At 31.8% G+C, this 16139-nt stretch overlaps 1 protein-coding gene across 1 annotated transcript; it reads left to right on the top strand.

The window, feature by feature from the left end:
• LOC102585301 (polygalacturonase-like) lies at nucleotides 1-1605 on the top strand. Its single transcript, XM_006357078.2, has 4 exons — nucleotides 1-487; nucleotides 645-934; nucleotides 1044-1275; nucleotides 1378-1605. The coding sequence occupies exons 1-4, from the start codon at nucleotides 56-58 to the stop codon at nucleotides 1603-1605; spliced, it is 1182 nt and encodes a 393-aa protein (XP_006357140.1). The 5' UTR covers nucleotides 1-55.
• The last annotated feature ends 14534 nt before the right edge of the window (nucleotides 1606-16139 follow it).

The following is a 16139-nucleotide window of genomic DNA, read 5'->3' as shown; positions in this document are numbered from 1 at the left end:
TAAGTCTTTTGAATCCTTCCAAAAGCTTTGTACTTACCAATTTCACCTTAGCAAAATGAGTCCCTTAGCATTTTTCTTCCTCTTCTTAATCAACTCATCATTAGCAGCAAATACCAATATTTACAATGTCCAAAATTATGGAGCAAAATCCGATGGAAAAACTGATTCATCCAAAGCCTTTTTGAATGCATGGGCAGCAGCCTGTGCTTCTACTAGCCCCGCCACTATTAATGTGCCAAGTGGAAAATACTTGATTCACAATGCATATTTCAATGGACAAACATGCAAGAGCAAGGCTATTACTATACACATTGATGGGACTCTCTTAGCTCCATCTGATTATAATGTCATTGGCAATGACGAAAATTGGATAAAATTTGAAAAAGTCAATGGCATTTCCATCTATGGTGGAACCTTTGATGGTCAAGGTGCTGCTCTTTGGGCTTGCAAGAAATCCAAAAACAAGAAATGCCCTGATGGGACTACGGTTCGTTAAGTTTTCCATAAAAAATGTTTTTCAGTGTTTGACGTGATGAATAAAAATTATATTCCGAAAACATGCATACCCACAACACTTTCCTTTTTGTTTTATGTCAAACAAGCACAACTATCTCTTTTTAATTTTACCTTAAATTTTGATGCAGGCATTGACTTTTTACAACTCAAACAACATTATAATGAGTGGAGTAACCGTACAAAATAGTCAAAAGTTTCAAATATTAGTAGACGGATGCCATAATGTGAAGCTACAAGGAATGAAGGTATTAGCTCAAGGAAATAGCAAAAACACTGATGGAATTCATGTAAAATTATCATCAGGAGTTAGTATTGTGAACTCACAAATTGGTACTGGAGATGATTGTGTATCTATTGGTCCTGGAACTTCTAACTTATGGATTGAAGGCATTGCATGTGGCCCTGGCCATGGAATAAGGTTTGGAACATAAAAATTATATTTATTATAAACAAAATCAACTTCTTTCATTTTTATTGATTTATATTTTCAACTAAAATGTATGTCGAATTTTTTTTTGTTGTTGCAGCATTGGAAGCTTAGGCTGGAAAGAGCAAGAGTTGGGAGTCCAAAATGTGACAATTAAGACTGTGACTTTTACTGGAACAACAAATGGTGTGAGAGTCAAAACTTGGGCAAGGCCTAGCAATGGATTTGTTAGAAATATTCTCTTTCAACATATTGTTATGGTTAATGTTCAAAACCCAATTATCATAGATCAAAATTACTGCCCTAATCATGATGAGAGTTGTCCTCAGCAGGTATTAATTGAACAAGTTAATTAATTTATCAATACAATAATAAAAACATTAGATCATGTTCCCTTACCTTAATCTAATTATATTATTCATTTTTTTTTATAGAGCTCGGGCATAAAGATAAGTGATGTAACATATCAAGATATACATGGAACATCGGCTACGAAAGTTGCAGTGAAACTTGATTGTAGCACAACTAATCCATGTAGCGGCATAGTACTTGAAGATCTGAATCTTAGTTACCAAAATCAGCAGACTGAAGCTTCATGCGTTAATGCCAGAGGAAGAGTTTCTGGTTTACAAAAACCTACCAATTGCCTATTGAAAAATTAGATAAATTTGTTTGTATACTATCACAAGAATTAAATTGAAGTTGTGATTACATTATAAAATTGTAATGTTAAAAATTCAATATGTACCTCATGTATCAATTAATGTTAAATGAATATCACATTCATATATTTATGGAAAAGCTACCTAATTAACCCAAATTTGGCCTTAAACTCTATTTTTCTTATCGATCAGCTATTGTCTAGGGGAGGAACTCCTTTGTAAACATAATTTTCTATTTATTTGTCCTCTCAAATTAACCGCAAGTTGGAGACTTAGATATTCTAACAAAGAGTGTGATATCGATGAAAGACGATGAATAGAAGAGATAGAAACTTATGATTTTTGAGTTTGAAATGTTTGAGTCTTGTCAATTCTTCTTCAAAATTATTCATTGAAGCTAAATCCCGAGTTTGAGCTCATTAGAAGTTGAATTGATACAATTTCGTTTGAAAACAAGGTTGAAACTCGCTTAATATTGAGCTCGAAAACTTTAATTTACTATAACAAATAAAATATTTTACTGCAATTTTATAGCGACAATAATATAATTATCATTACATTATATTTAGTGGTAATAATATACTTGGAGTTCTTCATACATTGATTAATTACTCTCTCCATTCACTATTCTATAAAATCTGATTTTTGAAATAAACTCAAAAATTTAAGTAGTCATCCAAATTCATTTTAATTTTTGAAATCTAGCATATTCATCATTTATTGAAAAGTTGACTTAAGAAAACATTAAATAAGGGTAGAATGATAAAGTTACTTAATTTCATAATGCAAGTGCAATCTAAAAATGTGACATATAAAAAGGAACGGAGGGAGTATTTATTGGCATTATGATAATTTATAAATTATAACCAACACTCAATATAAATGTCGCTAATCAAGGTTTTAGCGGCTCTAGACACAATGATATTAACTCAATTGTCGTTAAATCTTCTTCCAAAAAATACTGCTCTGTCCCTTTTTACAAATAAAAAAACGACAATATGTTTTACCTATTATACCCTCAATTTATTTAGAGAGTTAATATTTTTGAAAAAAGGTAGAACCTCTTTAATGAGTAAATTGATTTTGGAATTCTATCAATTAATAGGGGTAAAATGATAAACTCACTATGTCAAGTATTATTTACTTAATAGGTGTGCCAAGTAAAAAATGGATGTGTAAATAGGAATAGAAGGAGTAATATATTGTAATTAAATATTTATTTTATTGTAGTGATTTTTTAAAATTGAAATTTATTTCTTATGGGTGTTATAGGAATAATTTGGCTAAATCTTCAGGATTTAATCTCAATTATGGGTCGTTTCGAGAGAAATTTGAAGTGGTTTGAATTGAAATTTCGGAGAAGGGTCTAAAATGTCTCTTAAGTATTTGAATTAGTACAAAATTATCATATATCCACCTATTGGTCTTAAAATATCTCTGATGTCCACCTTTCGGCTCAAAAATACCCTCTATGTTAATCTTTTGACTCATATTTGCCCTTATTTTTAATAGCTCCCTTAAAGTAAAATTATTAAATATCTATTTATTATATTGATTAATATGATTGGTCCAAATTTAAACCCTTTCTCATATAAATAATAGAAATAATATTTTTACAAATTATATTTTTCTATAAAACCACTTATGATTCATATTTTGACCCAATACACTTGAAAATAATATTGAATTTCATGATATCTTCCTATTGACCTATTTTAAATCAACCTCAATTTATTATAACGTAATCCAACTCATAAATGGGGATCCAACTAAAATCCATGTTTACCCCGACTGATTGTCCATCTAAAGAAATTATTATTTTCATTAATTTAAATTTTTCTCTCAATTATCCAAATGTCTTGTTCATTTTCTCTTTTATTCCTTTTTTAATCTCTTATTCTTAATTAGGATATCCGGGACTCAAACTTGAAATGAACTCACATATTTATATTATTTTAATTTGTATTATTGTCGTGATGGGATGAGGGTAGGGATAAGAGAAATGATTTTTTTTTTTAATCTTGGGTACACACAAAAGAAAAATGTAATATTTGTACATATTTGCTTAATTAAGTCATCTTTTTATTGAACTAATTATTTCTATATGAATGCATCGTTATTTTCCTCCTTTTTTTCTCTCTTGTTTGTCATAAATTAATTAAAAAATTAAAATGATGGACAAGATCCAAATAGAAAAAAAATTATGAAAGAGATAGGAACGGAAGGACCGGGGAGGGAGGAGTGTAGAAAGTAGACGCCTAACCTTTTTATAATTTTAAATTTGTTTTATTTAAAAAGAGAATACAACGGGTTTATAAGAGTCGCCACTTAATTTTTAAAGTAAAATTAAGAAAACTGATTAAAACAAGAAATCAATTGAAAAATATTTAAAGGAGTTCGGGGTTCATATTAGCATTTCGGGAAGGGTTTGAAAACACCCGAAATGCCCGCTAACACGCGATTATCCGATAACTAACAATTTGGCTAATATGTTTAAAAGAAAAAACATGCTTGATTAAAATAGAAGAACTAAACAACTTTTAAACTCATTTTCAAGGGGAAGAAAAATAAGAATATTACTTAAGTGGAAAATACTATATATTCTAAAGTCGAATAAAATAAAATATACTTATTTGATTTTAAGAAAGATATAATTGATTCATCTTTTGGGGAATTGAACTAGGGAAAAACCTTAAAATTAACTATCAAATAAATAATCAAAACAAATATGAAATACAGATAAAATAAAGAGAGAGAAGGCGTTGGACCCAAGTCTGATTTTCTGTTCGCCTGGACCAACACTTGGGCCTACTTTGTTTTGGGCCTTTGGACCACTTGTACCTGTCCTAAAACTAACAAAATCTGCCAAAGATAAGTGGGCTTTTTGTCCAATTTCCTGTCCTAAAACTAGAAGAGTAATACTAAAAATATATGGACCTTTGGCCCAAATACAACACAAATGCAAATATGAAATTTAAGAAGGGCTTTTGGCCCATTTTTGCCACCATATACAGCGTATACACTTATTGTATATCGCTGTATATTCTTGAATATCAGCTCATTTTCTGACTCCCGGGTTCTATAATTTCAATTTTCCCGCCTTGTATATTGCCTTCCATTGGAAATTCGAATGTTTGCTTTCCAATTCGAGACTTGATAGTGAAAGGGTGATGCGGGAATGACTTTGGGCCTAAGTGGCCCAATCAATGATGCAAGAAAAGGATCTGGCCCCAAATGAAATGATCCACAGTTGCTCACAATGAACAAAAGAAAGTAAAACTAGTCAGCAAAGGAAGAATAAATCTTAGATGGTTAAGAAATAATTAGTTCTACAAGTGATTATGCATAGGAAACAATTACTAGAACACAATCAACATATATATTTTCAAACTAGGAGAAAATAAATCCAATAAGATATATTCCAACTAGCACATGCATTTTTAAAAGAAAATAAAGAAAAGCTAATTAATTATATTGCTTCAAAACATGCTTGAAAAGAAAGAAACTATCATGCTTGAGCAACATCTAATGCCCCAAAACTAGGACAACAACAAACATGCTTAAAATACATTTAAACTCCATGTTAACCAGTTTAAGGTTCTGTCCCCTGCTGGAAGATTAACATGTACCGAATCGCATGCTTAAATCAAGGAAAAGACTTGAGGCAAGGAATTTAGCGAGATCAAAGCAATCGATAGATTTAAAGGAAGAGAAAGAGAAAATCTTTGAATCAGGATGCTTTAGATTCAATGGCAAACAAAGAACAGTTAAATCGAAAACCAGTAAAACACAAATAGATGCTCCAAGCTAAGACTTAGTCTGTTCACAACAATGGTATGAGGGAAGGGAGAAGGAAACTGCTAAGATAAAAATAAAAGACGGATAACATCACAAACACCTTTAATATGTCAATTAATTCGGAATTCTCAAACTTAGGAACAAATGACATTAAACAACAACAAACTAAGTGCAACACACATTCGCGAAGCAGACTCGAAAGGGGAGACAACAAAAGCAGAATTTAAATACAATCACAGAGAAACACTAATGCTAAATATAGGACGGTAAAGCTTGAATCGACACTAAAGTTAACTCATGAAAACGCCTACACACATATGTCATATTAAATCGATCAGAACTCAAACACAAAGTAGAAAATCAACCACCAAAAGGAGATTTTCCAACATCAAAGATCGGAATAAAAGAAGAGACGGAGAAGATGTTATCGAACGAGAAGTATTACCTTTTTGGGGGCAACGAACTAGGACGTCGAGCTTGAGACCACGAGCTTTCACACCGGAATACGACTCTGAGAAACTCTGACGCCCAAAGCGAGAATTGAAATAGAAAACTGAGCCTGTTCGGCTGTATTTCTAAAATAAAAATTTAGTTGCTTTCAATATAAGTTGTGTTTTGTAATCCCTTTCCAAACTTTTCCTCTTATTTCTTTCTGTTCCTCTACCAGCCAAAAGCCATCCTAAATAATGAAGAAGAAGACCCTTAAATAGAGGAGATTTTGGGTTGATTTAGGGGGGAAAACGGGAGGAAAATCGGGTGAAATTCAAATTTTGAAATTCGAAATCTCTCTAGAGATAAGGCTGCCAGCCTGAATTTCTGTCCGAAATTGTACAGCTCCTCAACGGGACAACGATTGAGGCATTTGATTTCTTGAGAAGGGCGAGCGAGACGTCAAGATGCTTCCATCTGGCTCACTCGAATATTCACGCGCAACTGGGCTGCTCCTGGGCCGAATGCTGCTGGGTCGATTCGCTTTGTTGGGTTGCGATTTGGGTTTCTAGGTTTCGTTAGCGATTTAAGTTCGCTGGAGTTTAGTTTTGCGAGGAAGAAGACATGTGGGGGTCGTTTTGGTACTGATATTGTTGTATTGTCGGTTGTATGGGTATTGTATGAAAATTTTTATTATGGTAGAGGCCCAACCAATCAAAGTTGGGTGAGGCTCCATCCATTTTTTGACATGTGGATCGTGGGGCCCAAGCTATTAGTTAATGCTTAAAAATGAAACCAAAGGGAGAGAGAATGTAAAGTTTTAGTGGGAATTGCAAGACAATTGTGGGGTTCACGTCAACTTCAATTAAATAAATTAGATATTATATTCAAAGTTTTCCTTACCTTTTTTACTGTACACTTTTCACCTTTCAATATAATATTTAATTTATTTAATTGAAGTTGACATGAACCCCACAATTGTCTTGCAATTCCCACTAAAACTTTACATTCTCTCTCCTTTCGGTTTCGTTTTTCAGCCTTGACTAATAGCTTGGGCCCCCACGATTCACATGTCAAAAAATGGATGGAGCCTCACCCAACTTTGATTGGTTGGGCCTCTACCATAATAAAAAATTTCGATATTGTATTAGTGTAATGTATTTGTATGTTGGTGAGCTGGGAATTTATGGTAACTGGGATAAATTAGTATACATTTCCGCTAGTAACTGTACATTATCTCCAGGAACAAGAAACTCAATAACATCATAGCCATCTTTGTTGGGATTGGGTCTGAAAATTGGAGAACATAAGGGAATTGGGTCTGTTGAATGTTATGAAGTGGGCTGGAATTGAATAATTGGAGTGGGAGTTGAAGTTAGGCCCGATTTTCTGGAATTGAAGGCACTAACGAGCTGAGGGGAATTAAGAATGAGAAATTAGTGGGCTGATCTCTGTATTGCTAAATATTGGTTAAGGATGACCTATTTAGGACTAGATCAACTTATGTTAAAAGGAAAATAGCCAAATTGCCTTACTAATTTGCAAATTTGGCTAAATCTAGATGAGACGGGTTAATATTAATTAATTAACGAGCTTCTTAATCTTAACAAAATAAAATAATTAATTTAATTGTAAACTAGTCGATTTAAATATAAACTAATTAATTTAAAGTTAAAACTATAATTCAAACCAAAACTAAATTTAAAAAAAAAATAACTATTTAATAATGTAGAAATCTTTTGATATGGTTGTCAAATATTTATAAAATATATCAATAAATATGTAAGAACCATGTGTTATTTAAATATTATAAAAATGACTAAAATCAATTCAAAACTTGAAAAATATTTTATAAACTAATTATTCTAAATCATTTGAAATCTAAGAAGCTCGAAAATTAATTTCTATCGGGGAGGATCAAAATTGGGTGTCAACAAAATTTACTATGAAATTTAAAATCAATTCAATCATGTGAGCTTATATATTATGTAATTTCAAATTATTTTAACGGAAAAGGGCCTAAAATGCCCTTAAACTATGATATTTGGTACAATATTACCCTCCATCCACCTAATGAGTATTATTTGTTAGACATAAGAGTATTTTTGAGCCGAAAGGTGGACGTTAGGGGTATTTTAGGCCCGATAGGTGGATGGAGGGTAATTTTGTACCAATTCAAACACTTGAGGGCATTCTAGGCCCTTCTCCGTTGAAATTTCAATCAAATTCAAAGTAGAATATGCTCAACTATATACTCCATCTGTCCCTAATTACTTGTCCACTTTTAAATTGACACACCTATAACAATTGACATAGTGAATTTACCATTTTACCCCTATTAATTATGAAGTGGATAAATTAAAAATTTAAGATTTTCAAGAAGTTCTACCTTTTTCAAAATTAATTAATTGAGGGTATAATAGGTAAAAAAAAATTGTTCTCTCTTTGATTTGTCAAAATGTACCAGTAAAAAAGAAAAATTGGACAAGTAATTTGGAACAAATGAAGTATTTAGTTTAACTTCATCCAACTCATTTCACCTCAAATGTATAACTCTTCAATAAGTTAATAACCCACATATTTATTAACTCAATACAATTTTAATTAATCTATCTGAATCGCATGCTTAAATCAAGGAAAAGACTTGAGGCAAGGAATTTAGCGAGATCAAAGCAATCAATAGATTTAAAGGAAGAGAAAGAGAAAATCTTTGAATCCGGATGCTTTAGATTCAATGGCAAACAAAGAACAGTTAAATCGAAAACCAGTAAAACACAAATAGATGCTCCAAGCTAAGACTTAGTCTGTTCACAACAATGGTATGAGGGAAGGGAGAAGGAAACTGCTAAGATAAAAATAAAAGACGGATAACATCACAAACACCTTTAATATGTCAATTAATTCGGAATTCTCAAACTTAGGAACAAATGACATTAAACAACAACAAACTAAGTGCAACACACATTCGCGAATTAAAACAACACATAAATCCGCCCGACAGCCACTGGGAAGCCCCACGATCAGGATTAAAACTCAGTGTAGTGACGCATATTAACTATAAATTAATTAATATTTCTATTTGAAGAAACCTCACCCATATTAATCGAAGACTCAACTCTCCAAGAAGTCAAACTCGCTTCTTGTTACAATTCTCTCACAACTCTACCCCAATAAGTCAAATCCACTTCTTGTTACAATTCTCTCAAGACTCTACTCTCCAAGAAGTCAAATCAACAAAGACTAATAACCCTAGAATTTAATTGATCAGACTTCAACAATCAATAGTTCAGACTCGAACACAACTCGTGAACCTGGTCCTTGTATTGTTGTGACAAAGCTTGAACCTGATCCTCTTGTTGTTGTGACGAAGCCCTACGATTTTGCTCCAATGACTATTGCTCTTAAGATGATAAATTTCGTGAATATGCAATAGGTATCATTCTGGCTTTGCTGGAAAATTCTTTCAATCTGTGTTTATGCAAAGACGACTTTGTTTCTTCTTTGGCTTGAACCTTTTATAGAGTTTGATTTGCCTTCATCAACTTCTACAAGGAAAGAAATAACAAATCTTTTTCCTTCTTGAACTTGTCTATATTTACTTCTTTTCTTATTTGATTTGAATTGCTACTTCTTTATTTCTTTCCTTATTTGACTTCCTTCTTTATTTCTTTCCTTATTTGTTTCTTTTCTTCTTTATTTCTTTCCTTCTTTGCTCCTGCATTTTAGCTCTTTCTTTATTTCTTTTTTCGCTCATTTAATTTATTTCTGCACTTTTTCTTCTTTGCAACAATCTCTCATAATTGTATAGATTGTCTGCAGTCACGTCTGAGAACCTGGTTCACCTGATAGAGTACACATAAGACAACAAGTAGTGAACCTTGTTCACTTTATAAATCATCAAAACTACTTTATATGTTCTCCTACTTCCCAATATTTCCCCACATTTTTTATGATGATAAACAATGTTTTGTCACACATCAAGACCCTTTGTCAATCATCAAACCTGATAGAGTACACATAAGACAACAAGTAGTGAACCTTGTTCACTTTATAAATCTAGTGAACCTTGTTCACTTTATAAATCATCAAAAATATTTCCCCACATTTTTTATGATGATAAACAATGTTTTGTCACACATCAAGACCCTTTGTCAATCATCAAAACTACAAACCATCAAGACTCTTTGTCAATCATCAAAACTACAAACTTCATGTTCTCTCATTCCCCAACAATTTTCCCCTTTTTGATGAGGACAAACTATGCATAATATGTCCCTAACCCACACATATAACTTCCCCCTTTTGGCATCATTGAAAACCAATAACCAAAGAACTCAATTAACATTCAATGAGTGCAATCATTTTAAGTCATCGCCACTTGGGCAACACTTTCAAGTACACTTCTGCTAATAATACAGTAAGTTAATCTGAGGATATTAGTCATCTTAAACTCATACATAATCAAGATATTCAATGAGAAACAAAACAGACAAATATGTACCAGTTTAAGCCCTTAGAGCCCTAAATCAAAATCATTTGATACCATGAGTATGAGACAGATATAAGCACATAAAAAAAGTCTGGAAAAATAGAGGATAAGGATTGGAACGAAGATTACTAAAGTGGTGAGAAAAAGAATGTTTACTCTCGTCAATAAATTTTTTCAATATGCCCATTGTGCACCAGCTCATTCGTTATGATCCGTTTTCTTAGAATGTGAATTTTCATCAAGAGCAATATGAGGTCCCTTTTTTTGAACTTGGTTCAGGAGCAACATAATTTCAGATTCCTTTTCTTTTTTTTGAAAATCTGGTCCAACTCCATCAAATTTTCACTTCTCCATAGCCCTTTTATTAGATAACCTTTTCTTGATGATATTTCAAAGGAGTACCAACTGTAGGTAAGAGATTCATCACATTTTGGTGTAATAGAGATGGGTTTATCAATAATGAAGGAAAACACCGATAATAGTTTGTTTCTAAGAGAATTGTTCCCACTGAGAGATAACTGGTTATCATTTGGGATGAAAGGAATATCAATTTGAAATTTGTGAACCTGGTTCATATGTGAGAGGTAAAACAAGGTTCCCCCTAAATTAAAGCAAGGGTGACTTTAAGACTGAGGTTTTCATCATTTGAGTGGTTTTGGGATTGAATGGTGCTTATTGTCAAAGAAAGGGTTCTTGGCATTTTTTTTTTTAAAGATTTGAGTTTTTGATGATCGACTAGGTTCACTAGTGCTTATGTTTGACACAAACTCAAAAAATTCATGCATTGAAAAAGGATGGTACATATCTGGGTATTACAGAGAAACCAGGTTCCCCTTTTGTATGTTCCTCAATGATTTGCTTAATGTTGTTAGTAAAAGAGTAGGGATAATATCCGCAGACCTTCTAAACATTGTTTGAGATGTGCCTGGAGTGTGTACCTGTTACAGTACGAGACTGAGTGAGCAGATATTCATTGTATAATCACTCATGCATAAGATTATTAGTTTACTAGCCAATTATTAAAGGAAATCATGATAATGCATCAGTTGTTTCGACAAGACCGAGCTTTGGCTGATTTTTCTCAAGTTCTTCATATTCAAGGCCTTCATGAGTATATTTGCATCATCATATTGATCTCCCAGATTAAAGAAATCTCAAGTTGAGTAATAAAGAACCAGGTCAATGAATAACAAGGACCAGGTTCACACAACGAAGTTCCCCCTAAAGATGTACCAGACTCTAAGTGTCCTGATTGCTCTGTTATTCCCCCTATCTCCAAGACCATGGGTTAATTCAGTATCTCATGCTGCAGGTGCATCAATGATTATCAGATGTGAACCAGATCCTTCATGACTAGTTTACTTAAAATAGAAAAACTAGCATGACCTATTCTCTTATGCCCAATAGAGAAATATCATTAATGACACTGAGGCAAGTAAGATTATCTTCATGAAGGAGTATCTTATCAACTTTGTATACATTATTGTGTCTTTTTAGAACCAGGTTCCCGGATTTACAGTTTGACACACGATATTCAGCTGATGTAAACAGTACATTATGTTCTTTGTCACAAATTTTAGAGATGTTCAACGTGTCGTGCTTCAATACTTGAAGTCTTGAACATAAGACACAGTCTCCATGGGACCATGGCCGATGGTTGTGACTTTTCAACTCTGTCAATCTTGACTACTTAACCTTTCTCATCCTTATCAAGGACTTCACTACCGCCTTGAAAATCAGAGAGTAAGAGGAAATTTTCTACCATTTTTAGCACCTCTTTGGAGCATGCACAATCTATTAGGATCAAAATTCCAAAAGTTGATGCTCTAGATTTGAACCATGCATTTACAAAAAGTAAATGTGAAACATGGAATCCCAAAAGATGGATACGTGCATGCATGCAAGAAATATGCAGTAACCCCTTTTTTCACGTCTATTAACGATCATCGCTTTAATTTTAATGGTCATAGCTTTAATTTACCCTTTTTGGAGGCGGTGGGGTAGAGGTGGGGTTGGGGTCGTGGGGACGATCATATAAGCACTAGATATCATTTGCCTAATAGTTGAACATGATATGGAGTGTCAAATGAGCGTAGCTAACTTGAGCGATCGATCAACTTAGGCATATTAAAATTATATTGAGTTAATAAATATGTAATTTATTAATTCGGTCAAAAGTTATATATTTGGCCAACGTGAGAGGAATTGGTCAAAATGAACTAAATAATGAGACATATATAATTAAGGCGTTTTCCGTCCCAATCCATGATGGCAAGCAATACTAAAATCTATATTTAAAAAAATAAAAATGGTTTGATATATCTTCGATTTTATGATTTAGAGCTAATATATATACCTTTGGTTATAAAGATGGCTCTCTCACACACACACATATATATATACCTTTACTGTTTCATAAATGACACAAATATACCTTTTTTGTCTAACAGATCGCAGGCAATACTATAATATATATATATATATATATATATATCTGGTTACAAAAATGGCTCACATATATATACCCTTAGTGTTTCATAAATGACACAAATATACCCTTTTTGTCTAACAGATCGCAAGCACTACTAAAATCTATATTAAAAAAAAATGGTCGGATATATCCTCAATTTTATGATTTAGAGCCAATATATATACCTCTGGTTACAAAAATGACTCGCATATATATACCCTTACTGTTTCATAAATGGCACAGATTTACTCTTTTTGTCTAACAGATCAGAAGTAAAAATATTAATAATGATTTTTTTTATTAAAACAAATAATTTCATATAGGTATATTTGATCCTTTCGCATAGTGGGAGCCTGGGAGGTATACTTGATCTTTCTCACACACGAGTTATTTTCTTTTTCTTCTTTTTGCCTTCTTTAATTCAATGAATAATTTGAGTTTATTATCTTGATGATCATCAAATTTATGTTTTAACTCATCTTCTTGTAAAATTCATCATAGATGCCACAATTTTTCTTTTGCAAATAGTACAAAAAATAAATTATAATATAGCCATAAAAAAATAGTCTTAATTTTTTTATTTTTTCACACTTCTTTATTTTTATTTCTCATATTTTCACACTAAAAATTGAAATAAGAATAATAAAATAATAAGCAAATAAATTTATAAGAAAGATATTTAAAACTCAAACTAGTTATTCAATCAAATAAGTCAAAAAAAGGCGTGAGAAAGATCAAATATAGCCCTAAGATTTGCTAGATAGAGGTCTATTTATAACCCTATATGAATTTTATTTTTAATAAAAAATAAAAACATTAATTTAAAGTTATTTTTCATTCCACCTAGACAAAAAGGGTATATTTGAGTCATTTGTATAACAACGGGTATATCAGTTCTAAATCGTAAGGTTGACAGGTATATCATGTCATATTCCCTTATAAATATCCATTATTTTATGATCATGCATGAAATTTACTATGTCTTCCAATAATAACAACATACTCAATGAAATATTTTCTAAAAAATAAGCCACCTCATTGGTGGGGGTAGACGGACTCCTACATGTTCATATCTTAAGCAAAAAGCTTTACAAGAGGAGGAATATGGTCCTTTTCTCTATGTGGAATAATGAGAATGAAAATCTCATCCTTGTACAAAAAATGTCATATGCTTAGGTTACATAAGAAAATCCTATCTATAACAAGATAGTCATGATAAACATTCTGAGCAGCTTGTCTAAGAGGGATAACAACACATATATAGAGTAGGCTCCAACAAATCATGTTGAAAAATTTAAGTGTCATTTCCTAACTCTGATTAGTAGTACACCGTTGAAGGCCTAGGATAGCTAATCCTTACTCAATGTAATCTAGCTCATAAAAAGATTTGGAAAGAATAAAATGTATAATCGAATTGAAAGAAAAAGAATGGTTACCAAATAGCAAGATGGACAAAGTGATCATATGTAGTAGTAAAAATAGAAGAATAAGATACTATATGAATAGTAACTAATATTACAAAATAGGAGAAGATGGGAATGTGAGACTACCCCTGCCTATCTCATATTAATGTGCTACAACTAGACTACGTCAAACTGCCCTTTTGCTCTAATAATTCTCGACCTTCATACTTTAATTATCTAGAGTTTTGTCTTCTATATAAGTTGGAAATGTGTTCTATATACTGTCTAATCACCTTCCTTCGGTTCTTTTTTGGCTTGCCCTTACCTCTCTTAAAATTTATTATAGTCTACCCCGCATACCTCCTGACTAGGGTCTGTACACTTTCTATTGTTCAAACCATCTTAGTTTCGTTATCCTCAACTTGTCCGTCACATAAACCATTCTCACCTTGTCCTATAAAACCTCATTCTTAATCTTATCTCTCCTAATATGTCCTCATCTGCGATACCTTCATTAATTGGTCATCAATCTGCCGCATATAACAAAGTCGGTCTAACCACCAATTTATTGGTATACTTAGTACTTACCTTGGTCACACATTATCATACCACACTACCCTGAACACAAGCCTCCATTTAGCTTACCCTTATTTACATTATTGTCAGTCTCCTATTTCCTTGAATTATAAATCCAAAATACTTGAATCATTGTTGCTTTAAAAAGTAGTAAAGAGTTTTAATTATTGCTTTTAGACTTCAATGGGATTTTTTTTAAGGTTTTTTTTTTTTTTTTTCATATTGAGGATTTGGAAAATAAGACTAATTAAGATAACTATCCAGCATATGCAATCACAATTCACACGGAGTATGCTGTATGCAATTGTTGGCACCTTAGCTAGCTAGTTGTCTTATAGACTAGGTAAATATAGTACTATCTCAAGTTCGAATATATTTATCCTAAGTTGACTATATTTTTTATGGATAAGGAGCTTATAAATAATATGTGGTACTCATATTGATTATTTAGGGTCTATAGGGAATTATAGGCTACTAGGTATTTTGGAAGCTATTGTTGATTTTAAGAAAGATCACACAAGGCTAATAACATGCATTGAATTAAACACATGTTGAAGTATTTACAACTTTAGCTTGTTGAAAATTCAGAACCCAAACAAAAGTGGACTTTAGGATGATAAAACGTAGCAGTTGTCCTAACTACCTATGTGGCTTTGAATTTACATCTATGTACTGAACTTAGCTTTTATACCCTTCACCCTCTCAATTAAAATGAAATCTTTCGCATTTCTTGAGTCAAACAAACTTCTTTTTTAATTAATTTAACCACAACTTATTTATACTATTTTTCAAAATAATTTAAATTATTAATTATTGTAATTATAATTTTTTATATGATAGTAACAAATATATATATATAAAGATAGAGGTAAATATAAGTAAAATTTTATTATAATTATATTAATTTGATATGTATTTCTCTAACTAATGATGTCAAAATTGTATTATAATTATTTGAAATGTTTCCACAATTCTTTTGATAAATTTGTCCATTTCATAGGGTTTAAACTTTATAAGTTCAAAATTAAGGAACATATCATCAATCATGAGGTTCAAACATTTGCAAGAGTTTTAAAATTCAAAATTATACAACATATCATGAGGTTCAAATATAAAATTTATCCATTTTTCATATTTTAAGTAGGGTTATTTTTATCTGAATTTTCTTTTGTATTAAAATATAGTTATTTTTCTACCATACTTTTCAAGTGGTGACTAAAAACTCGCAGTTTTTTTTATTTTTTATGAGTAATGTAGAGTGAAAATACTTTTATATTATTTTTCAAATTTTTGAAAATTTTGATACTCAACTTCACATTGAAGCTCGAAATTTTATGATCAAATATATTTTTCATTAATTGCCTCCTAA

The sequence above is a fragment of the Solanum tuberosum genome, unplaced genomic scaffold (genome assembly GCF_000226075.1).
Source record: "Solanum tuberosum cultivar DM 1-3 516 R44 unplaced genomic scaffold, SolTub_3.0 scf00241, whole genome shotgun sequence".
NCBI classification, from domain to species: domain Eukaryota; kingdom Viridiplantae; phylum Streptophyta; class Magnoliopsida; order Solanales; family Solanaceae; genus Solanum; species Solanum tuberosum.
This window is presented reverse-complemented; position numbering and strand designations above follow the sequence as displayed.